The sequence below is a fragment of the Mobula birostris genome, chromosome 18 (assembly GCF_030028105.1).
Source record: "Mobula birostris isolate sMobBir1 chromosome 18, sMobBir1.hap1, whole genome shotgun sequence".
In the NCBI taxonomy this organism is placed as follows: Eukaryota; Metazoa; Chordata; class Chondrichthyes; order Myliobatiformes; family Myliobatidae; genus Mobula; species Mobula birostris.
In genome coordinates this window covers 50034392-50049009 of record NC_092387.1, presented here as the reverse complement: position 1 = coordinate 50049009, position 14618 = coordinate 50034392, and the positions used below count along the sequence as shown (strand labels likewise).

The 14618-nt window shown below is 40.9% G+C and overlaps 1 protein-coding gene across 2 annotated transcripts in view; it reads right to left on the bottom strand.

Annotated features, from left to right (window-relative positions):
* Nucleotides 1–14618, bottom strand: part of LOC140212104 (small COPII coat GTPase SAR1A) — a 37772-nt gene that overhangs the window by 10281 nt on the left and 12873 nt on the right. For both annotated transcript variants that reach the window (XM_072282642.1, XM_072282643.1), the window contains exons 4-6: nucleotides 11341–11406; nucleotides 6206–6309; nucleotides 2727–2858 (exon numbers count right to left, since the gene is read on the bottom strand). In XM_072282642.1, the coding sequence (XP_072138743.1) occupies nucleotides 2727–2858; nucleotides 6206–6309; nucleotides 11341–11406 (302 nt within the window). The remainder of the gene's footprint in view (nucleotides 1–2726; nucleotides 2859–6205; nucleotides 6310–11340; nucleotides 11407–14618) is intronic.

Genomic DNA, 14618 nt, shown 5'->3' with positions numbered 1-14618 from the left:
TTGGGAAACAGTTAAACAAAATGCAACAATGCTAAGGAAGGTCCATTTCCCATTCACCTTCCATGCTTGACCAGCAGGTCCTCCACAGTGAACCTCCAGTTGTTCAGCCAATGATTTGGATGGCGGGGGGCCAACGAGGAGAGATTCTCATCTAGCTGATGTGCTCCTATCCTGATGCTGCTCTGTAGGTTCATTTCTCCAGTTGGTTAGATGTGATTCTACTTCTGTAATAATAGCCAAACTGGAAATTTAACCCTATCAGACTTAGTTTGGAAAGCTGCTCTTACTTATGCCAAATTATTGTGTTTTCCGGTGAAAGGTCTGAACATGTCGGAACATGATGACTAATGAAGAGTTAATTGAAACCTGGTCCAAATTTCACAATAAGAACACCAGCTTGTTAATATTGTCTTTTATAAATTCTATTTGTCTAAATAGCTGTGAGACATTCATTGATCCCTCAAACTCTTTTGTGACTAAAAACATATGTAGATTATCTAACAGTTTCTGACTGGGCACTGGATACTGCAAAATAAACATTCTGTAATTTGTTTCCAGTAAATTCTGTTCCACCTGCTCCACCGTGTGTAATTTGAGTTGTGGAAAATATTAGACAGGGTGATCAATGCCATATGCTTAAGCAAAACAAGTTTTTTTCTTTTAAAAATAGACAGATAGACAGGGTACATTGCTGAGATGAGGAATTAAATCATCTACCTGCTATCTTCTGGAGTATAGGGAGCCACCCAATATTCCTCCTTCAGCCAATGCCAATGAAAAGATTACCAGTTAAATTCCAATAATCCCGTATCCAGTTGTTTAGAAATCCCGATGGATAGATGGTTGACTCATTCATTAAATTACTAAGAAATAAGGAACTTTGGGTCTGTACTCGCTGGAGTTTAGGAAAATGAGGGGAGGTGGGAAATGTCATTGAAACATAGCAAAACTTTGACAAGGTGCCACACATGAGGCTGCTTAACAAGAGCCCATGGAATTACAGGAAAGTTACATACATGGATAGAGCGTTGGCTGATTGGCAGGAAGCAGAGAGTGGGAATAAAGGGATCGTATTCTGGTTGGCTGCCGGTTACCAGTGGTGTTCCACAGGGGTACGCGTTGGGGCCGCTTCTTTTTACATTATACATCAACGATTTGGATTATGGAATAGATGGCTTTGTGGCTAAGTTTGCTGATGATACGAAGATAGGTGGAGGGGCCAATAGTGCTGAGGAAATGGAGAGTATGCAGAGAGACTCGGATAGATTGGGAGAATGGGCAAAGAAGTGGCAAATGAAATACAATGTTAGAAAGTGTATGGTTTTACACTTTGGCAGAAGAAATAAATGGGCAGACTATTATTTAAATGGGGAGAGAATTCAAAGTTCTGAGATGCAATGGGACTTGGGAGTCCTCGTGCAGGATACCCTTAAGGTTAACCTCCAGGTTGAGTTGGTGCTGAAGAAGGCGAATGCAATGTTGGCATTCATTTCTAGAGGAATAGAGTATAGGAGCAGGGATGTGATGTTGAGGCTCTATAAGGCACTGGTAAGACCTCACTTGGAGTACTGTGGGCAGTTTTGGGCTCCTTATTTAAGAAAGGATGTGCTGACGTTGGAGAGGGTTCAGAGAAGATTCATTAGAATGATTCCGGGAATGAGAGGTTTAACATATGAGGAACATTTGTCCGCTCTTGGACTGTATTCCTTGGAGTTTAGAAGAATGAGGGGGGACCTCATAGAAACATTTTGAATGTTGAAAGGCATGGACAGAGTGGATGTGGCAAAATTGTTTCCCATGGTGGGGGAGTCTAGTACAAGAGGGCATGACTTAAGGATTGAAGGGCGCCCATTCAGAACAGAGATGCGAAGAAATTTTTTTAGCCAGAGGGTGGTGAATCTATGGAATTTGTTGCCATGGGCGGCAGTGGAGGCCAAGTCACTGGGTGTATTTAAGGCAGAGATTGATAGGTATCTGAGTAGCCAGGGCATCAAGGGTTATGGTGAGAAGGCGGGGTAGTGGGACTAAATGGGAGAATGGATCAGCTCATGATAAAATGGCGGAGCAGACTAGATGGGCCAAATGGCTGACTTCTGCTCCTTTGTCGTATGATCTTATGGTCTAATATTGAAAGACCTAGATAAAGAGGACATGGAAAGGAAGTTTCCTGCAATGGGAGAGTCTAAAAATGGAGTGTATAGCCTCAGAATAGGAAGCCCCCTTTCAAACAGAGCTGAAGAGGAATTTCTTTAGCCAGAGGGTCTTGAATCTGTGGAATTCATTGTCACAGATGGCTGTGGAAGCCAAACCATTGTGTGGCCACTGGATAGCCAACAATAGCATAGCCTCATCTCACTACCTCTGATTGCACATTTTTGAAATGTGGAAAGAAACTTGCCCAGTTATGGGGAAAACATACAAGCTTCTTGAGGACCGCGGTAGGACAGAACCCTGATCTTACCGCTGGCTCTAAATGCTAATCACTACACGGTGTGCCATGAGCTTTGAAGTAATAGGACTAACATCTATTAACCTGGAAAATCCGCTAGTCCTGTATCATACAGTGAACAAAGTGCCAAATTAACAGGTTATTGACTATAAAATGTACATTGTTTGCTGGCAGGCTACCTTCCATAAAATTTACTTCGCTTTAAAGAGTAGTTTTTATATACATCTGTGTGCATTTACATAATACAAAACTTTAGCAACCCAAGCCTTTCCAGTACCTTTCCTGTCGTTTGTCCATATAGCCCGAAGGTCTCCCGTAGCCTCTCCTCACTGATGGCCTCTGATCGGTCAATTTTGTTTCCCAGGATAAGAACCGGAACATTGGATATTGTTTCATCTGTCATTAATGCCTTAAAAAAAAAAGGACAATAAATGCAAGAGATTTTTACTTCAGATACACAGTCATCAGAATCAAAAGGCTCCACAAAATTGCTGACTGTATGCTTTGGGTAATCAACGATCCAAACGTCTGGAGATTCTGATATTTGATACCTGGCTCAACTGGTGTTGCTTGCCATGGACCTCAATGCCCTCCAATCCACCGAGTCCCCTATTCCCACACTCCCTTTAACCTACCTGATTCAGTGGAAAATATTCTACTGGGAAACATCTGAATTAAATGAGTTTTGGGGTATTAATAGAAATAACACCCAATAGTTTGAAAAAACCTGCCAGTCTAGCACTACCAAAATCCCAAGTGTGCCAGATTACTGAGTGTTACTGTGATGGGGAAAACATCCAATTACATCAAGTGATGGGACCTGAAAGGGAGATCACAATCACAACTCCGGTATAATATGCCACCTGCTACACTAAGGCACTTTCTACCTGTGCTGCTGAGATAACCGATGGTTTCCAGATCTGGACCAGTCACTGGGTTGCTTGCCCCTACTTCCCTACTGCTCCATAATGTCATTACAGAAGTAAAATAATTTCCCATAGTTATTTTAAACACAGGTGAAGGTCCACTTCAGACCTTCTCCAAGTCCAAGCAGTATATCAAACTTGTTTCCCCATTCAATGGGATCATGCTTAATCTACTTCTTAACTCCATCCACCTGCCTTTGCTCATATACCTCAGCAAGTGTCTATCATTTTCAGATTTTTAAACAAACTAAGCTAGCTTTTACTTCTTCTGGCTAGAGAACGCTCCACATAATGGTCACCACTGCATACAGCATTAGAACACTACAGCACAGAAATAGGCCCTTTGGCCCATCCACTCTGTGCCAGACTATTACTCTGCCCAGTCCCATCGATCTGCATCTGGATCATAGGCCACCATACCCATAAAGGTTTCCCAATTGCTGCTCCAAATGATCTGGGTCTAAATTTTAAGGTTACATTCTGGATTCCTGATAAAAAAAATAATAATTTGCCTCTGTGTTAGTAAGTCCAGCATGGGATCACATATACTATTTTGCACAATCTAATATATGACTTGCTCTTAACAAAGAACTGCAGGGGAGCAAGGTAAGTTTAAAACTTGATATAAAGATTGTGACTGTGAAAATGAAGCAATTATTTACTTCAGAATTCTTTCGAATTAAAGGAACAATCCATTACAGAATTAGATGAGCTCTGGGATTCACATTTGATGGCCACTTTATTAGGTACACTGCAACATCTGCTCAATAATGCAAATATGGCGGTGGCATCCGTTAGTCTTGCGAGACCATGCATCTGCACCTGGATAGTTCCAGGGCGCAGGCCTGGGCAAGGTTGTATGGAAGACCGGCAGTTGCCCATGCAGCAAGTCTCCCCTCCCCACGACACCGATGTTGTCCAAGGAATGGGCAAGGGCCGATACAGCTTGGCACCAGTGTCGTCGCAGGAGTTGCCAGAACGAGTTTGAAGGCAACGTCGGACTGCCTTAGGGACTCCAGCTCCAGATTTGTCCTCAGGGTTTACTCCTGAAGCCTTTCCCATGAGCGGGTATGGCCGCAAGGCTGCGGAGGTTTGAAATCAGAGTATTCCCTCTCTTAAATGGACTGCCTTCCCAGACTGACGAGCTCCATCCACCCAAAAATGCAAATATATCATCTGTCAATCATGTGGCAGTAGCTCAGTGCATAAAAGCATGCAAACGTGGTCAAGAGGGTCAGTTGCTGTTCAAACCAAACATAAGAATCGGAAAGAAATGTGATCCAGGTGACTTTGACTGTGGAATTATTGTTGGTGCCAGACGGATAGTTTGAGTATCTCAGAAATTGCTGATCTCCTGGGATTTCCACACAAAACAGTCTCTAGAATTTACAAGAATGTTGTGAGAAACGAAAAAAAAAAGCATCCAGTGAGCACCAATTCTGTGGGCAAAAATACCTTGTTAATGAGAGAGGCCAGAAAATGGCCAGACTGATTCAAGCTGACAGGAAAGTAACAATAACTCAAAGAACCATACGAAACAACAGTGGTGTACAGAAGAGCATCTCTGAAAGCAGAACACGTCAAATCTTGAAGTGGACGAGCTACCCCAGAAGACCATGAACAGAGGTACCTAGTAAAGTGGCTACTGACTGTAGAGTGTGACTGTGAAAATGAGGCAATTAATCTACTTCAGAATTCTTTCCAATTAAAAGAATAATTACATTTGTGTGTTTGTGAATGCATAACGCAATCCATTATAGAATTAGACGAGCACTGGGTGATATTTGGAACATAGCAACAGAGTTAATTACTACAGCTATGTTAGTAGAACTGCTTGCTCATCTCACCTGAGCATCTATTGATTTTGATGGAAAGTGATGGGAGTCACAGAAAGTAAATATATATTTATAAAGCACCATCCCTTTATCTTTCAGGAAAACCCTAAAGGCTTTGCAGATATTGAAATACATTTGAAGATACAATGATAATAATGGAATCTTTACAATCAATAGTTTAATAGTTCCATTTAATATCAGAGAATGCATACAATATACAACCTGAAATTCTTGTTCTTCTTAGCCATCCATGAAAACAAAAGGGTGCCCCAAAGAACCAGTGACAATAAAAACATTAGAACCCCAAAGCCCCCCTACTCCCCCCTCCCACACACAAGCAGCAGCATAGCATCGACTCACCTCCCTGCCACCCCCCCCCCCCCCCCAATAGCCAGGTTGCTCAAGAAACAGCAATGATTAGATGACATTTCTGAGGGATGAAACATTACTCTTAACGTTTTGGCTAATATTTACATGTTAATTATATTTCTAAAGAAAAACAGATTACTTGATCCTTTTCAAACTGGTGTTTGTGACAGCCTGTTGAATACAAATTGCTTACCATATTACCATAAATCCAAAAACACAAATTATTCTAAAGAATTTTTAAAGGATGGAAGTTTCCTTAAACAGCCAAATATGTCCTTTAGTCTTCCCTCTGAAGGCAATAGGAATGTGAGATGTTGCAAGACTTAGGATATCACAGCCAGCTTTCAAGTTGATTCAAATCTGTATCAACAAAGGAGCTGGACAACAATAAGTGGCTGATTTAGGTTTGATAATTCAAACTCAGTGCAGTCAGGTGTGGTACACCCAGGCTTCCACAAGCTATTGAACAAGGACCATGAAATAAAGTGGCCATATTCCTGACTTGTACATCTCAACTGGTCATTTGTTAGAAGAGTGAAGGACCCTACTTTCACAAAATCAGCACCTAAAGACGTTCTATTCAAGGATCCTCATTTACCCATAAATTCTTCAACTGTTGGACTTACATCAAGTTCCACTTTGGATTCAGCAAGTCGCAAGTGGTCTGCACAGTCAACCAGGAAAACAATCCCATTAATGGCAGGGAGGTAGTTCTTCCAGACTCTTCGGGCTGTAAATAAGGGCCAATATTTAAATACAATATCTCAGAAGGGGGCATTTGATACTTTCAAAATGCTACATAACAGGCTCATCACAAAGATTGAAACCCATCAGCAATCCATAGTCAACATCACCATCATCATGACATAGGCAATCAAGGTCTCATGACCATGATTGTTTTTAGAAAATTTCTCAAAGAAGTGGTCTGCCATTGCCTTCTTCTGGGCAGTGTCTTTACAAGACGGGTGACCCCAACCGAAATCAATACTCTTCAGAGATTGTTTGGCGTCAGTGGTTGCATAACCAGGACTTGTGATTTACACCAGCTGCTCTTATGTCCACACATTATCTGCTCCTAAGGCTGATCGGGGGCTAAGCAGTGTTACACTTTGACTGAGGGCAACCTGCAGGCTAGCGGAGGGAAGGAGCGCCTTACATCTACTTGGTAGAGACGCATCTCCACTTCGCCACCCAAGGTAGAGTGTCAGAAAGGGCAGTCATGATGAGTGGCTGTGGTTCTGGAGGGAAGTGCAGAGTGGCTATCCCAGGGCTCAATACGAGATTCATTACTTTCTTTACTCTATTTCAATGGGTAGAAAGGGCACAATTTCCAAACTTCACAAATTTTGGAAGGGGAACATGCTGCAAGGTGGTGTGAATAGGCCAGTGGCGGACAGCTGTATTGGATTACTGCACAATTTAAAAAATGTTACAGGAACAAGACAGAGACAAATTATTTGGATAAACAATTTTTTGCAGCAGACAGGTTGAGAAATCAGTAACATAAGTTGGTTTAGTTCTGATGAAACAAAATGCTGTAAGAAATCAGCCAGTCAAACAGCAGCAGTGGAAAGAGACACCAGTCAACATTTTGTGTCAGCAACCTTTCCTCAGTACTGGGTGGAGAGTGTAGGATATATTTATATTAGTGTGAGGAATAAGGTTTAAGACCAGAACTTATTTGGAGATGGATAAAGACAGATCAGGTGACAAAGGGCATGAGTTCTAACTGTTAACAAGACATCTTACAGGATCACAGTGAGAAAGGGACACTAGCATGAAAATAGGAAATAATGAGAGAGCAGTTTACCAGAAGTTGGAAAATTCAGTGCACATTCCAGAGGACTGCAAAGTGCCTAAACAGAAGATAAGAATTAAAGTGGCACTGAGAATAAAAGGTCAAACTGAAATGTTAACACTCTCTCCTCAGATACTGGCTGACTTGCTGACTATTTTCAGCATTTTATGTTTGTATATATGGGATCCTGGGCTCTATAAAGATTGGCAAGCAAGAGCAGCGATGTCATGTTAAACTTCTAGAAAATGCTGGTTCTGTTACAAATGGAGCATTGCTAAAGTGTGGTCCCAGAATGGGGAGCAAAGATGCAAAGAGAGGGCGCAGAAAAGATATAGAGAAAAAAAAACACAGGAAAGAGGGACTTTGGTTCACTAATAGGCAGGAAGAGTTGGCATTTCTCTTTGGAACAAAGAAGGTTACAACAGGATCTGACATGTATCCATAAGTCATGAACTATTTATATAGAGATTGAGAGAAATGGCTGACACTGGTGGAAGAACCAAGAACCAGAGTGATCATTAATTGACAAAAAAAAATATTTGTTTCTCTTTTATAAATCTATCAGTAGGGTCTAGAATGCACTGCCAGTCAGAGTAATGGAAGCAGTTCTATTATGGCATTCAAAGGGGAACTGGTTAAATATGTTAAAGGAGAAAAAAATGACTGGGCTTTGAGACAGGACTGAGAAATGTAAACAACAAATTTTCTCGGACAGAGTTGGCATGAACTCAAAGGACCTCAGAACTACAGCCATTCTGTGATCACACAAAATCATCCAGAGTAAATGAAATTAAGAATTCAGGAGAAGCTACGTATGTAGGAGTGGTGAGAAAGAGTTCATGACTATACAGAGTGAATCACAATTGTACAGCATTGAAACAGGCCACTTGGCCTGAGTCACCCACAATGACCTCTGGGTAACCTTCCATATTAACCTCTTTACCCAGCATTTGGTTTTCAGCCTGCTATACTTAAGCAATTCAAGCATTCAACCAGATACTTCTTAAAATGTTGTCAGTAACCCAGCTTCAATCACTCTCTCGGGTAGTGAATTTCATGAATAAGGGATTAGGATGGATTAAGAAGTATAACAGTGGGACAAAAGAACAAGCTGATGGGATGAAATGAACAAGAGTGGGAAGAGGCTCACACACATCAAGATAATGTTAGATGAGGGGTTCCCAAACTGGGGTCCACGGACCACTCAGTTAATGGTAGGGGTCCATGACATAAAGGAAGTTTGAGACCCCTCGGCTAGATGGAGGAAGTGGCCCATTTCTGTACCAGAACTCCTTTATAAAATAAGATCAATGTCACTGATTCATTTGAAACAGGGATAAAATTGTCTACATTTTGTAACTAGTAGGCCGTGTCACTTTTACTCATTTACCAAATGAAGGTTAAATATGGATTAAAACACCACTTTCATACATTATGTTTGTAAGATAATGAAGTCCCCAGACTGCTCAATTATGTCAGAACTATACAGATTAGTCAAGAGGCTTAAAGAAATGGAGAGCAGCTGCAGTGAACTTACAAAAGTCTATCACTGCACTTAAAGGGTCACAAGATGCCTTGTGGGATGAAACAAGGGATTACATGAATACAAACATTGATTTTAGTCAATGCTTAAATCCTCAAAGTATGAGCACCGCACCTATGCCTACTAGTTGGGGTTATTTAAAACATAGCTTGATAGGTTCTTGATTAGTAAGGGCATCAAAGGTTATGGGGAGAAGGCAAGAGAATGGGGTTGAGACAGATAATAAATCAGCCATGACGGAATGATGATAGACTTGAAGGGTCGAATGGCATGACTCTGCTGCTGTATTTTATGGTTTTGTTTCCCTAGGTACAGAATAAACAGAAACAGTACCAGATCAATCCACCCTGAGCCTGCTCTGCTATAAGTCTGTGATCTTACTCATCTTAAACACTCTGTCTAAATACTACTTTCCAGTTCTCTCCCACATCCCTTGATCCTTTTCCCATTCAAATGCCTAAATATAAAGATGGATTTTGATAATTATTATTATTATAGCTCACTGAGAAGGAAAGTTTCAAAGGACAGAACAGTACAGCACAGAAATAGGCCCTTCGGCCCACAATGTTGTGCCAAACCAATTAAATTAAGAATCAAATGGTCACCTAAGCTAACCTCTTCAGCCTACACAATGTACCATTTTCCTCACGTTCATGTGCCTATCTAAACGTCTCTTTAAAGTCCCCAACGTATCTGCCTCTACCACCATCCCAGCCAGTGCAGTCCAAGCACCCACTATTCTATGGAAAACATTTGTTCCTTACATCTCCTTTGAGCTTACCCCCTCTCACCTTAAATGCATACACTCCGGTATTAGACACTTCAACCTTGGGAAAAAGATACTGTCTGTCTCCTTTATCTATGCCTTTCATAATCATATAAATCTCTGTCAGATCTCCCCTCAGCCTCCACTGCTCCAGAGAAAAAAACTTTGTCTAACCTCTTATTATAGCACATGCCCTCTAATCCAGACAGCATCCTAGTAACCTCTTCTGCACCTTCTCCAAAGCCTCTACATCCTTCTTATAATGGGGTGACCAGAACTGTATGCAATACTCCAGATGTGGCCTAACCAGAGTTTTATAAAGCTGCAACATAACTTCCTGACTTTTGATCTCAATGTTCAACTATTAAAGGTAAGCATGCATATGCCTTCTTTGCCATCCTATCAAGCTGGGTAGCCACTTTTATGGAGTTATGAACTTGGACCTCAGATCCATCTGTTTATCAACACTTGAGCATCGTGCTCTTAACAGTGTATTGTCTCTTTATGTTTGACCTACCAAGATGAAATACCACACTTGGGGGGGAAAAAAACCTTAAATGGGTAATTCCTTATTCTGAAACTATGTATTAGATAACTCCATTGGTAAAAACAACCCCTTACCATTCATTTTATCAACCTACCTCAGAATCCTATATACCCCTCATTTCTCTAGTCTCCAATGAATACAGGGTAAACCTTTCTTCAAGCATCAGTTCCTCCAGCACCCGACTGCCTCTACACAAGTGAATTATATCTTAAACATGGAGACCAAACTGTACACCATACTCTAACTGCAGTCTCACCAACACTCCTTAAAGGCACATGAAAACTACTTTTATGGTCTGTAAACTAAATGCCAACATTCCATGATCTTTCCTAATCACCTGCAGTCTCTACATGCTAAACTGTTGTCTTTCATGTCCAAGGACCCCAGATCTCTTTGTATTGCAAAATTTTGTCATTTTAATACTTTTAGATAATAATTTGCTTTTTCATTCCTCCTTCCAAAGTGGATAACACCGTGCTTTCCCACATTTATACTCCATTTACCAATTTCTTGCCACTCACTTTACCCGTCCATGTACAGTAAGTTGTATCCTAACATATGAAGAAAGGCAGAGTTGGGCTAGGTTTGACTGAGTTTAAAAGAATGAGAGGTGGTTTTATTGGAAGACAAGATGCTGAGGGGATATGGCATAAGGATTTTATCTAAAATCAAACTTCCAATATCTGCACAGTGGTAATGGGAGTTTCCAGGTCAAAGAGCCAAAAATAATTACTACTTATACAAATTTACAGGATTAAATGCCCCAACACACTTCATCAAAGCACAGTCAGGACAAAAATATTACCAGACAATAACAGGACGGATGACCACCAATATGTTAAAGTGAAATATCTCAGGGCTGATTTAACCATTCTTTCACCAAAGCTACATAGAAGTATACATAAATTTAGGATTGTGATCTGAAAAAGGTACCGTGGTTCATTACTTGCTCAAATCTGTAGATATTGATATATTACATGCTTTGGACAGACTAAGTTTCCAGTTTAATATGCTGACATGGTATACTGAAAAATGCCTGATTAGCAGAAACTAATCAACACAATACTGTGCACAAACATGATAAAGCTAGTTTTTTGGCATTTATACCTTGTGCGTGACCTCCGAGGTCAAAGGTAGTGAATGTCATTCCTGCAATGGTGAGCTCTTCTGATGCTGTAACAATAATAAAAAAAATTAGAATGAGCAATCTCATGGTCTGTGTGCAAATGCGATGAACAAACAAAACTGAGATCTAGGAACAAATACAAACCAAGGGCAACACTGAGTTCTTTTGGCAATCACAAGTTGAATCCCACACTGTAGGTAAACAAGTTGCTCAATTGTAACTGAATAATCCACTGTTTAAAACTAAATAGCTTCCATGTAGCTTTCTTTTGCAATAGCAGAGGCATTTTTTTGCTATATCAAGGTCAACCTTTTGAGGACATTATGTTGGAAGCTACAAAGTCTGAAAGAGCAGCAAGGGCTCTAGATCCTCACATTAATGTGTAGAATTGCTTCTGCACTCTGACGAGTATGTTATTTGCTTGATTGTGAGCAAAATCAGAGACAATTGATGAGTCAAGAGGCTGGAGAGAAAATTCGTATGTAAAAACATGATAACTTTCCAAAATTGATGTTAATTTTCTTGGAATTTTACTTTAATAAGAACTGCTATTAAATTCCCAGCTAAACAGGTTAGTACAGGATACCCATCTTCTGGTAAGATAGTGGCGGGCTCCGATGCAGCAGCTTCTATGGGGTCAAACAAAGGTGTTGTTGTCTTTAAGTGTACTTTTTTTTATGATTGCAAGATCCTACTGGACATTAAGAACTTAAAGTACTGCAGGTCTACCCATTAGCTAGTTGCTCATTGGCAGGGAAACTAAAGGAACTGGAGATGGTGTGGACCGTGATGCTGCCTATGTCAGAGAGGTGTCAAGGAGTGAAGGGGGTGTGCAGTCTAACAGCCAATGATCATCTTAGTTGCTTTTCTTGTGATTAAAAGACCCTGTGGACAATGGTTTATTGGTGAATGGCGGAGGAGCTGCATGGCCTTAGTCACAGCAAGAACTAGGCCTCATGCTGCAGTGTCACCTATTTGCAGCTACCTGGGTGAAGGATCAGAGTCAGACACAGTGGTCACTTATTAACCCTAGATATGCAGAACTCTTATCTGTACCCTAACTCATATCCTCTCACTCCTGATCTGCACTGACTCCAGATTAAGAAACACATTGATTTTAATATCTGCATCTTTGTTTTCACACTTGTTCATGATCTCTCCTCCAGCCTTAAACCCAAATATGTATTACTTGAATTCAATATGTTGGTCAGCCCCATTCTTGATTCCACCCAATTTGCTCTGCCACTGACTTCAATCTCCTCAGTTACCAAGCTCTGAAATTCACTCCTCAAGCTTTGCTTTTGAAATCCTCCTTAAAGATCATATCTGGCCAAATTCTTGGCCATTTGTTCCAATTCTTATGTGAATGGCACAGTTTTTTTGTGTTGTTAGAGGTGCCAATAAAATAGAAATTCATAGTTGTTTAACGGCATCATATCCAAGTTGAAGTGTGTGCCTTCAGGCTTCTGTACCTCCTACCTGATGGCAACAGTGAGAAAAGGACATATCCAGGGTGCCAGAGGTCCTTAATAATGGATGCTGCCTTTCTGAGACACTGCTCCTTGAAAATGTTCTGGGCACTTTGTAGGCTAGTACCCAAGAAGGAGCCGACTAAATTTATACCCTCTGCAGCTTCTTTCATCTTGTGCAGTAGCCCCCCACCCCCTCCCCAAACCAGACAGTGATGCAGCCTGTCAGAATGCTCTTCACGGTACATCTATAGAAGTCTTTGAGTGTATTTGTTGACATACCAAATCTCTTCAAACTCCTAATGAAGTATAGTTGCTTTCTTGCCTTCTTTATAACTGTATCGATATGTTGGGACCAGGTTAGGTCCTCAGAGCTCTTACCCAGGAACTTGAAACTGCTCACTCTCTCCACTTCTGATCCTCTATGAGGATTGGTATGTATTCCTTCAACTTGCCCTTCCTGAAGTCCACAATCAGTTCTTTCATCCTACTGACGTTGAGTGCCAGGTTGTTGCTGCACTGGTTGGCACATCTCGCTCCTGTACGCCCTCTCGTCACCATCTGAGATTCTACCAACAATGTTGATTGTCAGCGAGGAGGTGTTGAGTTCATCTGGTAGTGAAGCATCACTGCCATTCATGCTACTGGCTTTTGCTTTGCAGGAAGTAATGTCTTGCAAACCCTGCTAGAGTTGTCGTACATCCGCTGTTGCCTCCAACCTCATTCAAATGTGACTCTTCACCCTTGAAATAGTCCTCCGCAAATCATACCTGGTTTTCTGGTACAGGCCTAGCTCGCTAGACTTGAATGCCACAAATCTAGCCAACCATTCCACCTACCATTTTGATCAGCTAATTCAGTATCAAGAATCAAGTTCTTTTTCATCAGAATGATTCAAATCTACAAGCATACAAGCTTTCTGCCTTTGGTAAATTCATCCTCCAGGCCTGCAGTATAACATTGGATTAATTTGAATATTTAAATATGGTAAAATAAGCTTTATTTGTCACACTGAAATGTGTCGTTTTGCATCAAAGACCAACACAGTCTGAGGACAAGCTGGGGGCAGCCTGCAAATGTCACTAGGCTTCTGGCATGTTATAGTGCGTGAAAATTGAAAGAGAAACTACCGCAGATTCTGGAAACCTAAAATAAAAACATTTATCTCATGCCAACATAGCATGCCCACAACTCTCTAACCCACACACCTTTAGAATGTGGGAGGAAACCCATGCATTCATGGAAGAATATACAAACTCCTTACAGACAGCAGCTGGAATTGACCCTGATCACTGGCACTGTAAAGCATTCTGCTAATCATTATGCTACTGTGCCACCCATAGTAAGATAAAAACTGCAGGTACAGAGAATCCAAATTAAAAGCTCTGCCTGTAGTAGTCAGCATTTTGGGCCTGTAATTTTTCACATAAAATGTTGCAGACTCAAGTAAGCTGTTTCTCTATTTACACATGTTGTTTGATCTGCTGGGTTTATCCAGCATTTTCTGTTTTCAATCTGAATTTGTCCCAATTTATTACAACTAACAGACCCTACTCGTCAAATAAGCAATGGTACAAGACCTTTCAAAATCACTGAACTAAAGAGATTCTGTAGGATATGTCACTATTTATGATACTTGAGCTTGTTAAGCCACAGTCTTCTCAAGGCTCAGGGGCTAAGTCTGAAGTTAGCTACTGTCCTTTGTAGTGCTTGCTTTGACTACTAACCATTAACAATGAATATGATAAACACACAAAATATATGGAGGCAGAATGAGGCATCAGCAAGAA